The sequence below is a fragment of the Anomaloglossus baeobatrachus genome, chromosome 3 (assembly GCF_048569485.1).
Source record: "Anomaloglossus baeobatrachus isolate aAnoBae1 chromosome 3, aAnoBae1.hap1, whole genome shotgun sequence".
Classification (NCBI taxonomy): Eukaryota; Metazoa; Chordata; class Amphibia; order Anura; family Aromobatidae; genus Anomaloglossus; species Anomaloglossus baeobatrachus.
In genome coordinates, this window is record NC_134355.1 from 581563242 (window position 1) to 581578336 (window position 15095).

At 40.5% G+C, this 15095-nt stretch overlaps 1 protein-coding gene across 1 annotated transcript in view; it reads right to left on the reverse strand.

Annotated features, from left to right (window-relative positions):
- Positions 1–9036: 9036 nt before the first annotated feature.
- RAB6B (RAB6B, member RAS oncogene family) overlaps positions 9037–15095 on the reverse strand; it is a 121272-nt gene continuing 115213 nt past the window's right edge. Inside the window, exons 6-8 of the mRNA XM_075340999.1 lie at positions 14527–14620; positions 14363–14429; positions 9037–10142 (exon numbers count right to left, since the gene is read on the reverse strand). Of these exons, the coding sequence (XP_075197114.1) occupies positions 10078–10142; positions 14363–14429; positions 14527–14620 (226 nt within the window). The 3' untranslated portion in view covers positions 9037–10077. The remainder of the gene's footprint in view (positions 10143–14362; positions 14430–14526; positions 14621–15095) is intronic.

The following is a 15095-nucleotide window of genomic DNA, read 5'->3' on the forward strand; positions in this document are numbered from 1 at the left end:
AAGCAACCGCAAGGTCCTCCTCTCTAAAACGCACTTTGGAAAGACACCCAGAGATGGAGAAATGCTTTGTCGAGATTACGCAAAATATCCTCAACAGAGATCATGGTGAACAGTGGCACCACATTCCCACTGAACAAAACCCAGCCGACCGAGGAACGAGACTCACTGCTGCATCCAAACTCGGCGACAACATGTGGCTGACACCTCCAAGTATCTTATACGAGGAGACCTGCGATAACTACGCCGGCAACATGTACGAGCTGGTGGAACCAGAATCCGACAAGTAAATTAGACCGGTCGTCTCCGCTCACTACACTTCAGTGACATCAGAACAGAAGTTGAGACCTCATCGCTTCGAGCGCTTCTCAAGTTGGTCATCTGAGGTACGAATTGTAGCTTGTCTTATTCACATTGCTCACTGTTTCACCGACTACAAGTCTTCAACGTTCCACGGCTGGCACATGTGTGTGATTCATCCAGTCACCGAACTCATGCTACTTTTACCAAAGGAGGACGTTACATGAACTAACTTTGTCGTTGGACACTGCCACGGCGGGGAGCGTACCTTTCCTTTCCCCTGCTGTACGGAGACACAACTGTCCGTGTCCAATGAACCTTGAACTTTTCCTTTGGATTAAAACTTTACCGTTGGATTATTGGGTTGGAGGAAGAGTTGGCATGTTTGCGGCTTCCCCAATCTGAAGATGGGTTTGTTGAACTTGGATTAATTTTTTACATTTTTCTACTTTTACATTTTTACGCAAGGACAATGCGTCATCAACAAAGCATGGACTTGAATTCAGTGCATTACGGTTGCATTTTTTGTGTTTGTCTCTTTTCTCGTTACAGGTTTCGTGACGTCGAGGGACAGGATCGACTCCTTACGTCGTAGAAGGACTTGTGAAATCATATGATTTCAGACGGGGAGTGTTGTGTCCCATGAATGGGAACAACGTGTTGTATATAATTCTTGCATTGCATATTTTTCCTCCTATCAGGAAATTCCTTTATTGTTACTAGGTAGATTAGACTGTATGAAGTTTGTCCCTATGTACCTCCCTTAGTTGGCTTCTGTATAGAAAGCTCCTCCCTTCTCCTTCAGTTTAGTCTAGAGGAACCATTGCTGAAGAGACAATGTCTAAAACCCTGTACAGATTATTCCTTTTCACCTGCCTTTACTTTGTACTTAATACAAGATTCTAGAAGAAAACTACAGCGTTTCTCCTTGTCTTCCTACAAGTCATCGTTTGGGCTGAGTTAACACTATCTGTGGAAGCCGGTAGAGTGAGTAAAATCATACAGTTATCTAAGGGACTGATAATTAGTGCGGTTGGATTCATTGCTACCAGGAAGAGATAGAATAGTGACAAGGATTAGCTGTGACCGGGATTAGTATACATATATCAGTAAATAACCTGTTTCCAGGAGTGCTATACTGCATACAATCCAGAGAAAGGATTACCCCAGGGGCTGATAACAAGCCACAGCATAAAACTTTATAGCAGCTTCAGACAGAGTGCCCTGTAAAGTATTAACGTGTTATCGTGTCTGACTTTGTACTGTGTTTAAAAATGAACAGCAAGTTCCATTAAAGGGTTAAGTAAAGTAGTAGGGTCCACTACTCTGACAAGCCCTCCTCAGCTGTCATATTCCTCCTTATCAAATAACAACAACCTGTATTCACTACCAGCGCCATTATGGCGATGTTGGCTGTGGCTCTCCTGGGGATTGCGTGATGTTTTTATGCCACTTGAGCCCTGCAGACAATCGGTGGCCACTTCTCTCTTAGTTCTGTCAGATGAAACTGATAGCCAGAACACTTGAGAGCTGCTGCTGCTTCCTGACTTTCTCCAAATGTCAATTTTGGGAATCAGTTATGTCCAAAGGAACTGACAGAGAAGCAGCTGTTGATTGGCTGTGGAGCTCCCAACACCACGCGAGCCCTGGAAGAGCATGTGTTGCTATCTGAGCAGAGTACAGGCTGTCATTATTTTCCATGGAGGAGTATGGTAATTGAGAAGGGTGTTGTTCAAGTAGTGAACAATCCCTTTAACACTAGAAGTCCCAGAGAGGGGTCATTTAACATTTCTACTTTTGGAACCCAGAGACGGGTCGAATGACCTGAAGGATTTTAGCTAACATCCTATAATCACCGTCTTTTGTTCTGTAATTAAGTCCATTACTGTCGCACCACAGGAGGTTGTTGTTTTCCATTGAGATTAGCCATTTAGTTTCTAGTTAGTTCTATTCAGTTTGGACTAAGGGTCATTTGACTCTCTTTCGGGACTTCAGGGGGTAGCTCGAAATTTCTGGGACTTCTAGTGTTAATATTCAGGGCTGTCAATACTATTGACTACCGCTGTATATGAGATTTTGGGACATTTGAAATCTTTTGGAATTCAGCCACCATCTGAAAGGATGTCATAAGTTACTGATGCTATGTAGTATGCTGGCTCTCCAGACATGCCTATTTTAATAAATACGTACAAGTATCTCAATAAACTAGAATATCAAAAAGTTAATTTATTTCAGTAATTCAATACAAAAAGTGAAATGCATATATTATATAGAGTCATTACACACAGTCAACTACAGTCTTTCATATGTTTATTTCTGTTAATATTGATGATTATGGCTTACAGCCAATGAAAACCCAAAAGTCATTATCTCCGAAAATTAGAATAATTACCACAACCTGCAAAGTCTTCCTAAGCATTTAAAATGGTCCCTTAGTCTGATTCAGTAGGCTACACAATCATGGGGAAGACTGCTCACTTGACAGATGTCCAAAAGGCAGTCATTGACAAACTCCACAAGGAGGGTGAGCCACAAAATTCATTGCGAAAGAAGCTAGTTATTCACCACAGATACAGAGTTCTGTATCCAAGCATATTACTGGACAGTTAAGTGGAAGGAAAAAGTGTGGTAGAAAAAGGTGTATAAGCAACCAGGATAACCGCAGCCTTGATAGGATTGTTAAGACAAGACCATTCAAAAATTGAGATTCACAAAGAATGGACTCCTACTGGAGTCAGTACTTCAAGAGCCACCACACACAGACGTATCCAGGTCATGGGCTACAAGTGTCGCATTCCTTGTGTCAAGTCACTCATTGCCAATAGATAACACCATAAGCATCTTACCTGGGCCAAGGAGAAACTGGACTGTTGCTCAGTGGTCCAATCAGTGATGGTTTGAGGAGCCATGTCATCTGCTGGTGTAGGTCCACTGTGTTTTATCAAGACCAAAGTCAATGCATCCGTCTACCAGGAAATTTTAGAGCACTTCATGCTTTCCTCTGCCGACAAGCTTTTTGGAGGTGGAAAGTTCACTTTCCAGCAGGACTTGGCACCTGTCCACACTGCGAAAAGTACCAATACCTGGTTTACTAACCACAGTATCACTGTGCTTGATTGGCCAGTATACTTGCCTGACCTAAACCCCATAGAGAATCTATGCGGGTCCTGAGGTGCTGAAGCGCATTTGACTGTGCAAAATGGCCGTCGTCCACCTGCACCCCGCATACCCCTCTCCCTCCATGTTGTTACCCCTGGATGAAAATGAAATAAAGCAATAGAAACCAAGTATTAAGTGCATTTATTGTACAGACTTTTCAGTAGGCGCCAAAATTTCCGAGTTTAAAATCATTTTTTCAGTTGGTCTTATATAATATTCTAATTTTCTGAGATAATGACTTTTGGGTTTTCATTGGCTGTAAGCCATAATCATCAACATTAACAGAAATAAACACTTGGAATAGATCCCTCTGTGTGTAATGACTATATAATATGTGTGTTTCACTTTTAGTATTGAAGTACTGAAATAAATTAACTTTTTGATGATATTCTAATTTATTGAGCTGCACCTGTATGTCCTCCATGTAATAACAAGTCTAGAAAGTATTTTCTTAGAACTCTGCATAGTATTGTTCCTTGGTTATTATTGGAAAAGTATAGAAAGAAAATTGACAACTCAGTGTAACCCCCTTCAGTAGGGTGTGCCCAAACTTTGACTAACTGCATTGTGGACAGTAGCAGAGACACATTAATGACAAGGGGAAGTCAGAAGTCTGTTGCCCCCACTCTCCTCATAAGATATATTTCACTTAAACGCTTCTGTATGAATTCCATAAAAAATCTTTTCATTTACTTACCCTAATCAATAGCAGATCATCCGGCTCAGAGGAGTGGTCTAGCAATTTTGGTGTGTTTTTTTTTTGTTCATGGTGTTTACTGATTGGGTTAACTCATTTTATATTTTAATAGAGGAATAGATAGGTATTTTGAATTTATGTTATTTCCAAGAAATATTTGTTGATTTTTTTTAAAACACTTTCTTTACTGTATGTGTTAGTCTTCTCAGGAGAGTTGAATCATCTAATACCTTGGTATTGCTGTATAAAAGAAGAGGCAAGGAATGCAGCTGCCATTTTTAGGTGAAACTGAATTTTGAAAGGACAACACAGCTTAGCCATAGAAATAGCAAGAGAAAGCCCTAAAACTGTAAAGAAACTGTACAGATAATGTGTGACAGCACAGCAGCGAAAAATAGTTACCGTACATTAACCCATAACCAGGTATTTTGAGGTCACATTGATATGACAAAGGCAGTGTTTGTGTTAAAGAGCTTGAAGGTCGTAAGGTATAGTCCTAGAAGACTTCAGCGTTATACTTGTCTTTTCAGAGCATTATTGCCTTGCATCCAGTTTGAATCTAATTTCTTGGCAAATTTGGGGAAGCTGCCTAATTTCAATGTCCAAAGATTCGGTCACCTGATGTTAACCGAAAACTATCTCACTGATGCCACCTATTGAAGGAAGCTACTGTATAAGTCAATGTCAGACCATTTAACAAGTTTTGAGATGTATTAGACAAGTCAGATACGTCTTTTAGGATTTTTGCCCCCATCAGCGCAGAGCAAGGTTTGGCCATCTGATACCCCTTAATGAAGCTTTGGGGGGAAACTGGAGTATAGAGTATTACTGGGAATACTCTATGGAAATATCCAAAATTAGCTCTCTTCTGTTACGAAAGACTTAAGGGTGCTTTACACGCTGCGATATCGGTAACGATATATCGTCAGGGTCATGTCGTTAGTTACGCACATCCGGCGCCTTTACCGACATCGCAGCGTGTGACACGAAGGAGCAACGATCAACGAGCACAAAAACGTGAAATATCGTTGCTCCTTGACACGTCGCTCCTTTCCTTAATATCGTTGCTGCTGCAGATACAATGTTGTTGGTCGTTCCTGCGGCAGCACACATCGCTATGACACCGCAGGAACGACGAACATCTCCTTACCTGCGTCCACCGGCAATGAGGAAGGAAGGAGGTGGGCGGCATGTTCCGGCCGCTCATCTCCGCCCCTCCTCTGCTATTGGACGGCTGCCTTGTGACGTCGCTGTGATGCCGCAAGAACTGCCCCCTTAGAAAGGAGTGGATCGCTGGCCAGAGCGACGTCGCAGAACAGGTATGTGCGTGTGACGCTGCCGTAGCGATAATGTTCGCTACGGCAGCAATCACCACATATCGCACCAACGACGGGGGCGGGTGCTATCGCTCGCGACATCACTAGCAATCGCTAGCGATGTCGCAGCGTGTAAAGCACCCTTTACACGTTAGCCATCTCCAATTGTTGGCTAGCTTGTAAGTCAATGTCTGACCATTTAGCGAACCTTGCAATATGACAAGCGATATCAATCTACAGACAGCTGTTTCGGGATACTTGCTGCTTAGTGTAGAGTTTGACTGGCTCAAAGAAAGCTTTTTTCTTCTCCAAGAAAGAGATCATATTTGCTTTCTTTCCTTTGACAATAAAATTCTATGTACAGCTTGTCCCCATAAATGGATTGCCCAGAATTGGGAAAACGTGGCTTTTTCTTCCAAAAACAGTGTCACCCATATGCAGGTTATGTGCATAATTACCCATTCACTTCAATAAATCATAATGTTAATAACAGACACAATGCATGGTGAGGTGTGGCACTGTTTTTGTTGGCAAACTGCAAGTTTTTAAAAATTTTAGATGCCTCTTTAAAGAGAACCTGTTATGTAAAAAATAGTGGTAATCTGCAGATATCGAGTTAATCTGAAGGTTAGAGTTGTAAAACTGCCCGGCTGCCACACTGACAGCGCGGCTACTGGGAGGAAATTAACTTTAACCCTCCCGGCAGCCTGAGTTTTCAGTCATAGGAGCGCAGCTTCAGTCACCGTTTAGTACACCATAAGTGGCAGTTGATATGAGTAAGGATCTGTTGGATCTAAAACGCGTCATCAGGTTCTCTTTTAATTGAGTCCTAACCATGGAATTCTAAATTGTGAAATAAAGTCTTGAATTTTTTTATTGTTTGGGATTGCTGGATTTTTGTTGGATTTTTTTGGATTGCTTCTTCTAGTGACAGCTGGACTCTGACCCGTGCATCCCCTTCCCTATACCAGGAATTGCAGTCGGTGGTGGGTGGCTGATAAGTATTTTTTGTTTTTTGTAACCATCCCACAGCACTCACTGACAGCCAGCTCTTTACTGATGCAATGCTGAGCCAGGGTGTGGTTAGTGCTGCCACTCATTATATACTGCGCGATGACTATAAAAAAGAAAAAAAAGGAGGTTTTCAGATTGAAATGATAGAGAAGTTCACAGGAGGTTCAATTAACTCTTGGCGGTGCACGGATGAGTGGATACCAGTAATCCAGTTGATAGCAGCAGCTAGCGGGTAATCCAGCAACATGTCCAGTAATTAAAAAGTTATACTTTAATCCATAAGTTAAAAGGCATGACACACTTTAAAATCTATATCCATGCCCCAGAGTATGGAACTCTCACGCGTTTCAGACTATACAGTCCTTACTCATAGTGATGACTGTAGCTGCTCCGGCCGTGCGTCTATGACTGCAAGTTGGAGGGTTCAGGGAGGAATAATGTTTATTTCTTCCCAGTATCCGGACTTTCAGTGTGATGTCAAGGCAGTATTAGAATGCTATTAACTTGCAGATAAACCTCATAGATAAACACCAGGTTAATAGATTTTTTTTTCTACATGGGAGGTTTTCTTTAAATCTGAGCCATAACCCCTTTAACCAGCAAAGCTGTACCAAGTTGAATTAATAATATAAACTCCTTGATGCCAACAGTGTATAATATGGAGTAGCCAACAGCTGGTGAGCCACTGGTTGGGGAAGGGGTTTGGCACTAATCTGATTAGAAACGCTTATCCCCAGAGCCCCATACTAAATGCAGGGCTGTGTCTATGGTGTATATACAGTACAGACCAAAAGTTTGGACACACTTTCTCATTCAAGGAATTTTATTTATTTTCATGACTGAAAATTGTAGATTCACATTGAAGGCATCAAAAGTATGAATTAACACATGTGGAATGAAACACAACAAAAAAGTGTGAAACAGCTGAAAATATGTCTTATATTCTAGGTTCTTCAAAGTAGCCACCTTTTGCTTTGATTACTGCTTTATACATTCTTGGTATTCTCTTGATGAGCTTCAAGAGGTAATCACCGGAAATGGTCTTCCAACAGTCTTGAAGGAGTTCCCAGAGATGCTTAGCACTTGTTGGCCCTTTTGCCTTCACTCTGCGGTCCAGCTCACCCCAAACCATCTCGATTGGGTTCAGGTCTGGTGACTGTGGAGGCCAGGTCATCTGGCATAGCACCCCATCACTCTCCTTCTTAGTCAAATAGCCCTTACACAGCCTGGAGGTGTGTTTGGGGTCATTGTCCTGTTGAAAAATTAATGATGGTCCAAGTAAACACAATACGAATAGTTTGCCGCTGCAAGATGCTGTCGTAGCCATGCTGGTTCAGTATGCCTTCAATGTTGAATAAATCCCCAACAGTGTTACCAGCAAAGCACCCCCACACCATTACACCTCCTCCTCCATGCTTCACAGTGGGAACCAGGCATGTAGAGTCCATCCGTTCACCTTTTCTGCGTCGCACAAAGACACGGTGGTTGGATCCAAAGATCTCAAATTTGGACTCATCAGACCAAAGCACAGATTCCCACTGGTCTAACGTCCATTCCTTGTGTTCTTTAGCCCAAACAAGTCTCTTCTGCTTGTTGCCTGTCCTTAGCAGTGATTTCCTAGCAGCTATTTTACCATGAAGGCCTGCTGCACAAAGTCTCCTCTTAACAGTTGTTCTAGAGATGTCTGCTGCTAGAACTCTGTGTGGCATTGACCTGGTCTCTAATCTGAGCTGCTGTTAACCTGCGATTTCTGAGGCTGGTGAATCGGATAAACTTATCTCCGCAGCAGAGGTGACTCTTGGTCATCCTTTCCTGGGGCGGTCCTCATGTGAGCCAGTTTCTATGTAGCGTTTGAAAGTTTCCCCAAGTGCAATGGCAAAAACCATCAAAGTTTTCCAAATTTTTCACACTGACTGACCTTCATTTCTTAAAGTAAGGATGGACACTTGTTTTTCTTAGCTGCTTTTTTCTTGCCCTAATACAAATTCTAACAGTCTATTCAGTAGGACTATCAGCTGTGTATCCACCAGACTTCTGCACAACACAACTGATGGTCCCAACCCAATTTATAAGGCAAGAATCCCACTTATTAAACCTGACAGGGCACGCCTGTGAAGTGAAGACCATTTCCGGTGACTACCTCTTGAAGCTCATCAAGAGAATGCCAAGAGTGTGGAAAGCAGTAATCAAAGCAAAAGGTGGCTACTTTGAAGAACCTAGAATATAAGACATATTTTCAGTTGTTTCACACTTTTATGTTAAGTATTTCATTCCACATGTGTTAATTCATAGCTTTGATGCCTTCAACGTGAATCTACAATTTTCAGAGTCATGAAAATAAAGAAAACTCTTTGAATGAGAAGATGTGTCCAAATTTGGGTCAGTACTGTACATATGAAAGTAGATAATCACACATCACCGACTCAGGTTCATTTTTTGATGTTGTCCAGTGTGGTTATTCCTCCTTGCTCATGGTTCTATGTTTATTGCATTAGTTCTCAAACTCCTTAACTAGTCATTAAGAAGACGACTATTAATATTATGAAATAAATGTTATGAAAGTAAAAGGCTTTTATTGTGTGGTATTAAAAAGAACACAGTAATGGGAATAATGCTGTATGGGGGGGCAGGGTATGGTCACCCCAAAACATGTTCTTCTAGGAATACACAACCTGTACATTATCACCTATAATGTACACACATAATCCTGCGCATAGAATTGGATTCAGTCTTTATTTACCCAGTGCTACATTTAGATAATGGACCATTAAATTGCCTTACCAAGCACAATGCTGTAAGTTTGTACAAGCCGCATTCATATACATACATTGTCCCCAATCACCATATGAAAAATGCATATCTGTATTCGCCAATGAAATACAATCCCTTAAAATACCACGTGCTACACACATCCCGTCACATAGTTTTTGGCAATTTTAATAAAGTACAATTATATATATTACAACAAAAAAAGTGAAAAAAAAAAATATAACGTCAATGTTATTAACAGCGAGAATTTCTTTGTCTTCTCGTAAGAAGAGAAACTGAGTTTTGGTATAAGAGGGGGAGAGACGAGAAACTATTTTACAAATCGGATTGGATCGATCGTCGTGAACTACTGGGGAGTGTATTTATATCAGGTTAATTTATACTTTTTTGGGGAATTCTTTGCTTTTACTAGTCGGTAGAGACTAACACACTGAGTGAACCATTCTATGGGTCTACATCTAGTGGTTTGGTAGTCAGTGAGTGATATTGTACATGTGTTAGGCAAATAATCTGTTCATTTCAAGGTGCGTTTAGAAGGAGCTGGGAATGTGAGCACAAGAGGGCCAGAACAAGGAGACATGGTGGAAAAAACGTGAAATGAGTCAAACATCTCTGAAGAGAGGGAAAAAAGACCAATACAAGAACCAAAAAAAGACAAAAGGCAAACAAGGTCTCCGGGGAAGGTGGGAGAGGTCAGGAACAGTGGTGGATCTTGACATTCTCTAGATGTGGTTTCCGAATGTTTGTTTTTCCAGGCTAACCAATAGGAAGCATCTTGGGGCTAAGCACATGGCCTCTGGCAGCTCACCTGTCATGCCCAGCTTATTAACAAGAGCACCCGGCATCAGCAACTTGCGGTTCTTGGGGTTTATCAAGTTTTATGTCAATCACTATAGAGGAAGTGGTTAAGGAACATGATCAGAAAAAACATATGTATATATCAGATTAGAGGAATTATTAGGCTATGTGCACACAGGGTTTTTTGAGGGGGTCAAAAATGATAAATTTACTAGTGGCATCCACTAGGAAACACTCCTTGTTTGGGAAATTTTTGTTTCCTGAAATAGTTTTCAAGAGTTTTTCAAGAATTTTAGACAAATTTTTTTTCTGAAGCTTTTTTTTCAGCTTTGTGACTGAACAGTGCCTAGTTTGGATCAATTTCCATAGTTACATAGTTGCATAGCTTGAAAAAAGACCTAGGTCCATCTAGTTCAATCTTCCTGCACCAATTATACATTTTGTCACTAAATCATTTATAATATACAATGTTGTGTGTACTGAGTAAATCATCCAGCCCTTTTTTTAAAGTTGTTAAAGTGTGTGTGCCAATACTACCTCTTGTGGTAGGGCATTGCACAATCTGACTGCTCTAACTGTAAAGAACCCTTTCCTATTTAGCTGCCGGAATCGCTTTTCTTCCACTCGCAGTGAGTGCCCCCTGGTTCTTAGTATTATCTTTGGAAGGAATAAATCATGTGCCAGTCCTTTATATTGACCACACATGTATTTATACATACAGTGCCTTGCGAAAGGGCCCCCTTGAATTTTTCAACCTTTTCCCACATTTCAGGCTTCAAACATAAAGATACAAATTTTACATTTTTTGGTGAAGAATCAACACCAAGTGGGACACAATTGTGAAGTTGAACGAAATTTATTGCTTATTTTAAACATTTTTAAAAAATAAATAACTGAAAATTGGTGCGTGCAATATTATTCGTCCCCTTTAAGTTAATACTTTCTAGTGCCACCTTTTTCTGCGATTACAGCTGTAAGTCGCTTGGGGTCTATCAGTTTTGCACATCGAGAGACTGATATTCTTGCCCATTCTTCCTTTGGAAACAGCTGGAGCTGAGTGAGGTTGGATGGAGAGCATTTGTGAACAGCAGTTTTCAGCTCTTTCCACAGATTCTCGATTAAATTCAGGTCTGGACTTTGACTTGGTCATTATAACACCTGGATATGTTAATTTGTGAACTATTCCATTGTAGATTTTGCTTTCTGTTTGGGATCATTGTCTTGCTGGTAAACAAATCTCCATCCCACTCTCAGGTCTTTTGCAGACTCCAACAGGTTTTCTTCAAGAATGGTCCTGTATTTGGCTCCATCCATCTTCCCATCAATTTTAACCATCTTCTCTGTTCCTGCTGAAGAAAAGCAGGCCCAAACCATGATGTTGCCACCACCATGTTTGACAGTGGGGATGGTGTGTTCAGAGTGATGAGTAGTGTTGCTTTTACGCCAAACATCGTTTGGCATCGTGCCCACACAGTTGGATTTTGGTTTCATCTGACCAGAGCATCTTCTTCCACATGTTTGGTGTGTCTCCCAGGTGGCTTGTGGCAAACTTTAAACGATACTTTTTATGGATATCTTTGAGAAATGGCCTTCTCCTTGCCACTCTTCCATAAAGGCCAGATTTGTCCAGTGTACGACTGATTGTTGTAGATCTCTGCAGTTCATCCAGAGTGATCATGGGCCTCTTGGCTGCATCTCTGATCAGTCTTCTCCTTGTTTGAAATGAAAGTTTGGATGGACGGCCAGGTCTTGGTAGATTTGCAGTGGTATGATACTCCTTCCATTTCAATATGATCGCTTGCACAGTGCTCCTTGAGATGTTTAAAGTTTTGAATATCTTTTTGTAACCAAATCCGGCTTTAAACTTCTCCACACAGTATCATGGACCTGCCTGTTGTGTTCCTTGGTCTTCATGATGCTCTCTGTGCTTTAAACAGAAGACTGAGACTATTACAGAGCAGGTGCATTTATACGGAGATTTGATTACACATAGGTGGCTTATATTTATCATCATCAGTCATTTAGGACAACATTGGATCATTCAGAGATCCTCAATAAACTTCTGGAGTGAGTTTGCTGCACTTAAAGTAAAGGGGACGAATAGTATTGCACGCCCCGATTTTCAGTTATTTAGTTTTTAAAAAAGTTTAAAATAAGCAATAAATTTCGTTCAACTTCACAATTGTGTCCCACTTGTTGATTCTTCACCATAACATTAAAATTTGTATCTTTATGTTTGAAGCCTGAAATGTGGGAAAAGGTTGAAAAATTCAAGGGGGCCAAATACTTTTGCAAGGCATGAGATCTCCTCTGAGACGTCTTTTTTCTAAGCTAAACAAATTCAACTTTTTCAACCTCTCATCATACGGGCAGTCTCCATTCCTTGCAATAATTTAGTTGCCTACCTTTGAACTGACTCTAACTTCTGAATGTCCTTTTTAAAATGTGGAGCCCAAAACTGGATCCCATATTCCAGATGTGGCCTTACAAGTGATTTATAGAGGGGTAACAATACGTTGGGATCACAGAATTTAATCTCTTTTTTTATACATCCTAAAATCTTGTTTGCTTTTGCAGCTGCTGCTTGACATTGAGTTCTGCTGCTCAGGGTCATTCCATGGTAACTTACGTTACATTCACAAGCCAAAGACTGAGTTACTTATGGCTACAGACTATTCTCTGAAGGCAGGCACAAAAATGAGTGAATGTATATTGTACATTGAACTGTTCTCAATAGATTTTAACACAGTTTGATTTTTCAACAATACAAATTAAATGCAAAACACAATGTTGTTACTTGGTAACTTACGTTACTTTTTGTGTAACGTAAGTTATCCAGTAATAACATTGTATTTTGTATTTAATCTCTAAGTCCCCAAGTCCTTATCCTGTTCTGTAGTCCTGGGTTTACTTCCATTTAATGTATATAGCAATAGGATTACTCTGTTCTAGGTGCATTACTTTACATTTATCAACGTTAAATCTCATTTCCCAATGTCTGCCCATTCCGACATCTTATCCAGATCGTTTTTTAATATTGTACTATTAAGTTCCATTTTTAATATCCTACATAGTTTGGTGTCATCAGCAAAGACTGACATTTTACTAACAATCCCATCCACGAGGTCATTAATAAAGAGTTTAAAACGAATCGGTCCTAGCACAGATCCCTGCGGCACCCCACTGTTGACTATAGCCCATTTGGAGAATATACCATTTACGACACGTCAAAGAAGACACATTCACTTTCTTTTTCCCCATCAGACTTTTTTCAAAAACCTGAAGTGGAAGAAAGAGTCTGAAAAGAATAAGCATATGGGTTACGTGAACACAAATTAATTTTGCAGATTTTTTTTTCTTTCTTTTTAGAAGAAACTGAATAGAACATTTACGATTTTGAGAAGTTTTGCATTTTTGAAAAGGATTTGACATTTCTTCTCTTCTCCAAACCCTCCTGAACAAAGCTGTGTGTGCACATAGCCATGAACAGCAAAGTCGTTTACAATACAAATGAATAGGAATAGTCTTTCAAGCATTTTTTAGTGATTTTTCATGCATTTTTCAGAAAGGACAACACAAAAAATCTCTATATGTGCAATGCATATTCTTATAAAATATTCCTAGAACACGGCAAATCAACTGGATCTTTTGCCAGCAGCTATATATGGAGAGTGTTAGCTCTGAGTGCCACCTATATGAATTGATTTTGGGGAGGGAATCATAGTGTGAATGCGTGTTTTTGAACCTTTATATTACCTTCAACAGTATGTGTCATCCGAAAATGAGCTAATGTTTAAATCAGGTTTTCTGTACAGAACCATTTTAAAAAGTGTTGACTTTGACTTTTATTTGTTATATCATAATCTCTATTTAAAAAATTTAAATTGAGCAATTTTCACACTGACCACTTGGGCTACTATATAGTCATACTTCTTATTTATGGAAGACTTTTCAGAAGTCTCCTTATCATCACAGACAGGACTACAATGACAGGTGACACCTCTATACACAGCTAATAACATGGGAACCACCTTTTATAATACATAATATCATAGCTGACTCTTCACAGTGTCCTTTGCATTAGATGCTTCCTTACAAATAATAGGGTCTAAGTTAGTCTATTGCTGCTAATTTGCTTGTGGATTTCCTGGGCAAGGCCAAACAGAAGTGAAAGAGCACATCGTTCAGTCCTTATGCCAAATCCTTAAGGGGGAACTCAGAGCAAGGACCCCCACCAAACGAAACCGGACAAGCACTTCAAACATACATGCTAAAATTAAAAAAAAAGTTTAACATTTGGAGTAAAGGATACTTCCATCCTTGCTCTTCTCTTCTGTGCACTCCATACCTGGCAAGGCAGAAGCCACCCTACGGAACAGCTAAAAGGGAAAGATGACAACAGTCATAGAATAGTGCAATATCAATAACCTGGAATGGCAGAAAAAATACAATATTGATTCTATGACACCAGTTTACCTGTTTAACATTGTATCCAGTTTTGGCACTAGTTTCAATAAACATGACATTTAGCTCTTTAGCACGTTGTTCTCCTTCCTCAATGGTGATCTGCCTGATGAAACAGAATATTTCATGTAAGGGTAGGCTGAAACACAAAGTGTGCAGATCAGTTACGGGCACTAATTGTGATGGGCGGACTTGCAGATACCAGGGATCAACAGGTCCAACCGGGTTAAAAAAAAACCCCACAAAAACACAATTTGGACTCTAAATTGATCCCGGACATCTGACTGGATGTTGGTCCCCATATAAGTCTATGTCGGCCAGAATCCGGCACTATGAAGTGGTAGATGGGAAAGGGGTACTGGAGCAGGCATGTTATACTTACCAAGTCTCCGCATGGCTCTAATGCTGCTTCCGAGGCCACTCATTATCCTTCATATATATTCATTTGCTTCCCCCACCCACTGGCAGTCTCCGAGAGGGCTGGTATTCTCAGGCTGGGGAGGCCCATGTTTATTGAGCCCCCCCCCAGCCTAAACTTAGCAGCCTGGAGTTGCCCAGGATTGTCGCATCCATGAGGTACA